This window comes from Chiloscyllium plagiosum, unplaced genomic scaffold, assembly GCF_004010195.1.
Source record: "Chiloscyllium plagiosum isolate BGI_BamShark_2017 unplaced genomic scaffold, ASM401019v2 scaf_1038, whole genome shotgun sequence".
NCBI lineage: Eukaryota > Metazoa > Chordata > Chondrichthyes > Orectolobiformes > Hemiscylliidae > Chiloscyllium > Chiloscyllium plagiosum.
The window spans coordinates 61,480-70,243 of NW_025215337.1; the positions used below are offsets into that span (position 1 = coordinate 61,480).

The window sequence follows — 8,764 nt, forward strand, 5'->3', positions numbered from 1 at the left end:
TGAGTGTGTATATGTGAGAGGGTGCTGTGTGTACACTATAAAGGACACAGGTTGAGTGTGTATTTGTGTGTGGGTGCTGTGTGTACACTGTAAAGGACACAGTGTGAGTGTGTATATGTGAGAGGGTGCTGTGTGTACACTATAAAGGACACAGGTTGAGTGTGTATTTGTGTGTGGGTGCTGTGTGTACACTGTAAAGGACACAGTGTGAGTGTGTATATGTGAGAGGGTGCTGTGTGTACACTATAAAGGACATCGGGTGAGTGTGTATACATGTAAGGGTGCTGTGTGTACACTGAAAAGGACACAGTGTGATTGTGTATATGTGTGAGGGTGCAGTGTGTACACTGTAAAGGACACAGCGTGAGTGTGTATTTGTGTGTGTGTGCTGTGTGTACACTGTAAAGGACACAGTGTGAATGTGTATATGTGAGTGGGTGCTGTATGCACGCTGTAAAGGACACAGTGTGAGCGTGTATATGTGAGAGGGTGCAGTATGTACACTGTAAAGGACACAGTGTGAGTGTGTATATGTGAGAGGTTGCAGTGTGTACACTGTAAAGGACACTGTTTGAGTTTGTATATGTGAAAGGGTGCTGTATGTACACCATAAGAGACACAGTATGAGTGTGTACTTGTGTGTGAGGGTGCTGTGCGTACACTGTAAATGACACAGTGTGGGTGTCTATATGTGAGAGTGTGATGTGCGTACACTGTAAAGGACACAGTGTGAGTGTGTATATGTGAGAGGGTGCTGTATGTACACCGTAAGGGACACAGTATGAGTGTGTACTTGTGTGTGAGGGTGCTGTGTGTGCACTATAAAGGATACAGTGTGAGTGTGTGTATATGTGAGGGTGCTGTGCGTACACTGTAAATGACACAGTGTGGGTGTCTATATGTGAGAGTGTGCTGTGCGCACACTGTAAAGGACACAGTGTGAGTGTGTATACATGTGAGTGTGCAGTGTGTGCACTGTTAAAGACACTGTGTGTGTGTAAAAGTGAGAGGGTGCTGTGTGTACACTGTAAAGGAAACAGTGTGAGTGTCTATATGTGAGAGGGTGCTGTGTGTACACTATAAAGGACACAGGGTGAGTGTGTATACATGTAAGGGTGCTGTGTGTACACTATAAAGGACACAGGTTGAGTGTGTATTTGTGTGTGGGTGCTGTGCGTACACTGTAAAGGACACAGTTTGAATGTGTATATGTGAGTGGGTGCTGTATGCACACTGTAAAGGACACAGTGTGAGTGTGTATATGTGAGAGGGTGCAGTATGTACACTGTAAAGGACACTGAGTGTGTATATGTGAGTGGGTGCTGTGTGTACACTGTAAAGGACACAGTGTGAGTGTGTATATGTGTGTGGGTGCAGTGTGTACACTGTGAAGGACAGTGTTGCGTTTTTGGTCACTGGGACTAAGTGATACATTCTCTCCTTCCAACTCCTTCCACTCACAGTTCCCTGTGTTTCTGTTTGTTTTTCTCCAGTTTTTCATCTTGTTGCTCATGATCTTTCTGTTGGAGATTATTGGAGGTATTCTCTTCTGCGTCTACAGGAATCAGGTGAGGAAACCACCTCCGAACAGGTCCGTGAACTGTCACAGTCGGTTCATGGGAATGCGTGCTGTCTTCACCACTCCTCACACAACAGCCATCTTTCTCCCCCGATATCAATGGCCGAGAGATTGTGCCCCACATTCTGGTGAAGTGGCTACTGGTTGGCACTGGCTGCGATGCCAGTCTCTGTGGGTGAGATGACAGTCTCCCTGGCTGATATGACAGTTCCCAGTTCAGGATTCTCTTTCGGCTAACATGCAAGTTCAGCTGACAGTTAGGAAGGCAACTGCAACGTTAGCATTCATTTCAAGGGGACTAGAATACAAGAGCAGGGATGTACTGCTGAGGCTGTACAAGGCTCTGGTCAGACTGCATTCGGAATATGGTGAGCAGTTTTGGGCCCTGTATCTCAGGAAGGATGTGCTGGCCTTGGAGGGGGTCCAGAGGAAGCTTGACAAGATTGATCCTGAGGATGAAGGGCTTGTCATATGAGGAGCTGTTGAGCACTCTGAGCGTGTACTCCATGGAGGATGAGGATAGGATCTGATTGAAACTTCACGCACACTGAGAGGTCTGGATAGAGTGGTTGTGGAGAAAATGATTCCAGTAGGAGGTGAGACTGCGACCCGAGGGTACAACCTCCGAGTGAAGGGACGACCCTTTAAAACTGAGATGAGGAAGAATTGCTTGAGCTGGAGGGAAGATTAAATGGCGGAGTGGACATGATGGGCCAAATGGCCTTGCTTTCACTCGTATGTCTTATGGTCTTATGGAACCCATTGCTGCAGAGAGCTATGGTGGCCACGTCATTGAGTGTCTTTAAGACAGAGATAGGTCAGTTCTTGCTTAGTAAGGGGGTCAGAGGTTATGGAGAGGAGACAAGACCGTGGGGTTGAGAAATGTATCAGCCATGATGGAATGGTGGGACATACTCGATGGGCTGAATGGCCTAATTCTGCTCCTACATCTTCTGGTCTTTGCTACCATTCCCTCTGGATGAGACACCAATCAATCTGGCATATTCTTGTAGCAATTATTTGAATCTGTAGGTACAAACATCAAAACAAAACTGATGTGAAGATGGTCACTGCACCTGAAACCTTGGTTCTTGGTACAGTGTTCCCAGACCCTGCCGCATTCCTCAATCCCTCTCTGTTTCCAGCATCAATGTTGGTAAGGAATGGATGGCAGCTTATTGTAGCTCACGTAAATCTCCATCAGCACGGTTCATGGCCTCAGCTGATAAACATTTCTTTCCATTTCTGAGGCACCACATTTAGCAATTCCCAGCGGGGTTTACAGGATAAAAACCAGGGAGCAGCAGCTCGCAGAGAAAGCTGATTAAATTATGCAGTTATTGTCATCTGTTAAATAACATAAAGCAGAGTTCAAGGTTCGAAATATCCAGAGATTCGGTGATGAATCGTTCAAAGATGCTGGCTGATCGCCTGCTAAAGGTGCTGGGTAATTAAATGTCATCATCCGACTGGAGACTGCTTCTCGATGAAAGGTTTTCAGAGAGCAGCCAATAAAGGGGTGCATTGGGCGATGGTGACCTGGATTTGTCACTGTGGATGTGAAAGACTTTTCATAATGTCTGCAGCTGGACGTTATAATTGAGAGAGCTGGAAAAACACACACACACATGCACAAACACACAGACAGACAGACAGATACACACGGACACACACAACAGACAGACGCACACACACAGTCCCATAGTGTTGTAGAACCTAGGGACTTAGGGATTCAGGGGCACAATTCTTTGACATCTGCATTACATATAGACAGGGTGGTTATGAAGGCATTTAGCACGCTTGCTTTCATCGCTCAGTCCTTTGAGTGTAGGAGTTGGGAAGCCATGTTGGGGGCAGCAAGGTGGCTCAGTGGTCAGCACTGCTGCCTCACAACACCAGGGACTCGGGTTTGATTCCAGCCTCGGGCGACTGTCTGTGTGGAGATTGCACATTCTCCCCGTGTCTGCGTGGTGCACATTCTCCCCGTGTCTGCGTGGGTTTCCTCCCACAGTCCGAAGATGTGCAGGTTAGGGTGAATTGACCATGCTAAATTGCCCTTAGTGTCAGGTGCATTAGTCAGAGGGAAGTGGGTCTGGGTGGGTTACTCTTCGGAGGGTCAGTGGGCTGAAGGGCCTGTTTCCACACTGTAGGGAATCTAATCTTGTTGAGGTTGTACAGGATGTTGGTGAGGTCTCTTCTGGAATACTGTGTCCAGTTCAGGTCGCCCTGTTATAGGAAGGATATTGTTCAGCTGGAGAGGGTTCAGAAGAGATTTACTGAGATGTTGCCGGGTATGGAAGGTCTAGGTTATAAAGAAAGGCTGCATTGGCTGGGACCTTCTCTCTGGAACACAGGAGGTTGAGGGGGCGACCTTCTCGAAGCTTATAAAATAATGAGGGCTATCGATAGAGTTAATGCTCAGTGTCTTTTCCATAGGGTGTGGATGTCAAGGCACGGAGGCACATTTTTAAGGTGAGAGGAGAGACATTTTAAAAAAAAGGGATGGGGGCAAATTTTTACATAGAAAAGTCTTTCACATCCACAGTGACAAATCCAAGTCACCATCGCCCAAAGCACCCCTTTATTAACTGCTCTTTGAAAACGTTTCAACTGCATGCCGACCTGAATCCCAAAGTAAACCAGTCCCACCTGCCTGCTCCCAGCCCACATCCCTCCAGGCCCCTCCTATTCATGTACAGATCCAAATGCCTTCTGAATGCTGTAACTGTACCCATAGCCAGCACTTCCTCAGGACCTTCATTCCGCATGTGTAAATTACCCATAGCATTAGGTACATTAATCAGGGGTATATATAGGGGAGGGGAATGGGTCTGGGTGGGTTACTCTTCAGAGGGTCGTGTGGACTTGTTGGGCCGAAGGGCCTGCTTCCACACTCTAGGGAATCTAATCTAATCTTTTCCCAGCTATAATTAGTTCTGAAGAAGGCTGTCGGTGTCCTGTTGGAGTTCCACACTGTCCTCCTCAAGACTATCCAGTTCTTCCTAGTCTCATATCATCGACAAAGTTTGAAACTGTCTCCTTGGAGACTGTATCGACGGAGGCTGGAGGTGGGGGGGGCACGGTCAATCTAGTCCCATCACCACTCCCCAGATCACTAACCGCAATAAAGATTACGCCTGTATTTTCTAAGATGACCAATTAACTTTAACAGATTTTGAACAATAATATACAAGCTAAACAACATCAGATTTCTTAATAAGCACCATAATTACCATCAAATTGTTCAATGACGATGCAGTCATAGAATCCCTAGAGTGTGGAAACAGGCCATTTGGCCCATCATGTCTACACCAACCCATCATGTCCCACCCAGACCCACCCCTCTATTTCCCATGGCTGATCCACCTAATCTACACATCTCTGGCAATTTAGCATGGCCAATCCACCGAATCTGCACATCTTTGGACTGTGGGAGGAAACCGGAGTACCCGAAGGAAACCCACGCAGACATGGGGAGAATGTGCAAACTCCACATAGACAGTCACCCGAGGCTGGCATCGAACCTGGGTCCTTGGTGCTGTGAGGCAGCAGTGCTGACCACTCAGCCAGTCTTCACGTTAACAGTTCAGTAATATAGAGGTATTATCCCTCTAAATATCCCTAAAGCATCCACTAACTCTTCAGGAAAAGAGAGAAGAAAGAATTCTCTGCAGAGATCGGCTTTCTGTAGAGGGGGCTCCAAGGCCGATGGAGAGGGTCAAAGACCTGTACAGAAGGCTCAGAGGCCTGTACAGGAGGCTCAGAGTTCTGTACAGAAGGCTGAGAGGCCTGTACAGAAGGCTCAGAGATCTGTACAGGAGGCTCAGAGGCCTGTACAGAAGGCTCAGAGATCTGTACAGGAGGCTCAGAGGCCTGTACAGAAGGCTCAGAGATCTGTACAGGAGGTTGAGAGGCCTGTACAGGAGGCTCAGAGGCCTGTACAGGAGGCTCAGAGGCCTGTACAGGAGGCTCAGAGGCCTGTACAGGAGGCTCAGAGGCATGTACAGGAGGCTCAGAGGCATGTACAGGAGGCTCAGAGGCCTGTACAGAAGGCTCAGAGATCTGTACAGGAGGCTCAGAGGCCTGTACAGGAGACTCAGAGGCCTGTACAGGAGGCTCAGAGGCATGTACAGGAGGCTCAGAGATCTGTACAGGAGGCTCAGAGGCCTGTACAGAAGGCTCAGAGGCCTGTACAGAAGGCTCAGAGGCCTGTACAGGAGGCTCAGAGGCATGTAGGAACCACAGGGAGATTATGGAGAAACAATCAGAGGATGAAAGATTTTAGAATGAACTATTGCTGTACTAGACCCCAGTGTAGGTCAATGAGGAGGTATGGTGAGTCAGGACAAGGGTCAGCAAATGTTTGGATAAGCTCAGATTCATGGTGGATGGATGATGGGAGGGGTCAGGCCTTTGGAGAGGAGCTGGGGCGGTGGGTGATGGTAATCTCCACTCTGGGTTATGCTGGACACAACCTGCTTCAGCATGTGTATCCGATGAGACACGGATCCGGTGACTGGGACTGACAACGGGGCCTTTATTCCTGACTGGGCCTTGATATTGAGGTGAATCAGCTTTCAGAGTTGGCCGTGGGAGTTCCCTCACAGCGTCTATTTCTTCCTCCATGGTACTCTCTACCAGAGGATTCGATTCCTCATTCCCCTCGGTGCAGTGAGAGAGGGAGAGATTCCGAGATCTGGCCGTTCCCACTGACATTCATCATCACATCGAAGACTTGACCGTGCTCCCACTGGGATCCCCATTCAGTGAGTGATAGACTGTAGGCCTTTGTAGGCCGTAGCTGATACTGAGGGGCAGATTCTGTCAGGAAACTTCAGTGGACTGCGTGACATTTCGCATTGCATCAATGTCAAATCCTGCACCATTCCTCTCCGTTTCACTAAGTCCCTCAGGGAAACGAGGGCTCATCTTGGGAATTGTTCCTGCTTGGAGACACTCCCAGAGCACCCCTCTGAGCAAGTCACCTTGCTCTGCTTTCGAATGAACACCCTGTCAAGAATGAAGGGGATGCTGCAGCTTGTTCACAAAGGTCCAATCACACACACACACACACACGTCACCCGGCCTTTCACCTTTGGTCAAGTGACCAATCAATAATGAGGTGAGGAAGCTCTCTGGGTGTCACCAAGGCACCATCACCATGGTGATGTAACTATGGCGACGAGGTGCAGCGTCAACTGGAGCCAGTGACACTTGACCTTTGCCCTTTGGTAAGAGTCCCAACAGGATCTCTGAAGAGATGGGCCTAACTTCTAACCCTACCCAGAGCTCTCTGAGTATGAAAGCCTGGAGCTACAAGAGATTGCATTTGAATAGTGCCTTTTGGCAGAGTGGAAGTACTTCACAGCTGTATTATGAAATTAAACATGAGGCTGAAGCATATTTCAAAACACCAAAAGCTATAACAAAGGGAGTAGGTTTTGAAAGAGCATCGTGAAAGGGCAGAGAGAGGCAAACTTTGGAACTTTGGGGCCATGGAAGCAGAAGGCATGGTCATCAAATGTGGAGCAGTTGAGTGTCGGGAGATTATGGTGGGCCACAAGAAATCAGGATTAGAGGGGTGCAGGTAACTCAGAGGGCTGTGGGGGCTCGAGGGGGTTACGGAGACCAGCGGTGGTGGGGGGGCAGGGGTTGTTGAGGATGGTGACATGGTGATATTTGAAAGCAAGAATGAGAATCATCACCTCAAGGTGCTGTTCAATGGGGACACAGGAAGGCGAGCTAAGGGGAAGTACAGGAGGTGGGGGTTTGCTGAGTGTTAGGACAGGGGTACCTCAAGGTTGGAGATTGGGTGCTGTCAAAGAGTCAAGTGTAGAAGTTCCAAAGATTTGGAGGACAGAATGGGCAAACACAGTGCCCTCCCAAACCTCCCGTACGCTGACCCTCAGTCGTAGAGTCGTAGAGATGTACAGCATGGAAACAGACCCTTCGGTCCAACCAGTCCATGCTGACCAGATATCCCAACCCAATCAAGTCCCACCTGCCAGCACCCGGCCCATATCCCTCCAAACCTTCCTATTCATATACCCATCCAGATGCCTCTTAAATGTTTCAATTGTACCAGCCTCCACCACTTCCTCTGGCAGCTCCTAGTTTCCCGAGGATTGGCAGATGTCAATGCCATCAGCACTTCATGTCAAAGGTGGTCTCACCAATCCATAAAACAGCAACCTCGATAATCCTCTCCCAGACTATGAACTTGCCTGAGTCTTTTTGTTTCTTCATTCATGGGATGAGGATATCCCTGGTTAGACCAGCCCTAATTGTCCAGGGGGCAACCACCTTGCTGTGGGTCTGGAGTCACATGTAGGCCAGACCAGGTAAGGATGGCAGTTTCCTTCCCTCAAAGACATTAAATGAACAAGATGGGTTTCCCCAAAAATCAACAATGGTCATCATTAGACTCTTCATATCAAATGTTTTTATTGAATTTAAATGTGGGTCCCAGAAATTAACTGGCTCTCTGGATTAACAGTCCAGTGGTAATATCACCATGCAGCTGCCTCCCCGTTCCCTGGAGTTTGTAACAGCACAGCTTTTAATCCCTGATTAACACAAGCCTCTCCCTCTCTCCCTCAGATCGACACTTATGTCCGAGATGATCTGAAGGAAGGTCTTTGGTTGTTTGAGACGGACGGAAACATTGGCCTGACAAATGCTTGGAGCATCATCCAGACTGATGTAGGTCCACTCGATGTTGCCAGTTCACACTTCAGGGAGAGCGGGAGCTTTAAACTGCAAGGCCTCATGTTGTCTGGAAGGGCATAGAGCTGCAATATTAGTCATGTTTGCTCATCTGCTGCCCACCCTGCTGAGTTTCTCCAGCTATTTGTCTGTTCGTTTCTATTTGGAAGGGGTTTCTTTTTGGAAGCTGGGCCTATGAACAAGAATGATCGTCAGAGTTCAGGGCAGAGGAGAAAGGAGGTGTTCATTAATTTTAAGTGGCAATAATAAATTACATATAATTAGAGTCATAGAGATGTACAGCACAGAAACAGACCCTTCGGTCCAACTTGTCCATGCCGACCAGATATCCTAAATTAATCTAGTCCCAATTGCCAGCACCCGGCCCATATCCCTCCAAACCCTTCCTATTCATATACCCATCCAGATGCCTTTTAAATGTTGCAATTTTACCAGCCCCCACCACTTCCTCTGGCAGCT

At 48.2% G+C, this 8,764-nt stretch overlaps 1 protein-coding gene across 1 annotated transcript in view; it reads left to right on the top strand.

The window, feature by feature from the left end:
• Positions 1-8,764, top strand: part of LOC122548290 (tetraspanin-4-like) — a gene marked incomplete at both ends in the record, with an annotated part of 47,106 nt that overhangs the window by 35,831 nt on the left and 2,511 nt on the right. Inside the window, 2 exons of the mRNA XM_043686817.1 lie at positions 1,494-1,568; positions 8,180-8,281. Of these exons, the coding sequence (XP_043542752.1) occupies positions 1,494-1,568; positions 8,180-8,281 (177 nt within the window). The remainder of the gene's footprint in view (positions 1-1,493; positions 1,569-8,179; positions 8,282-8,764) is intronic.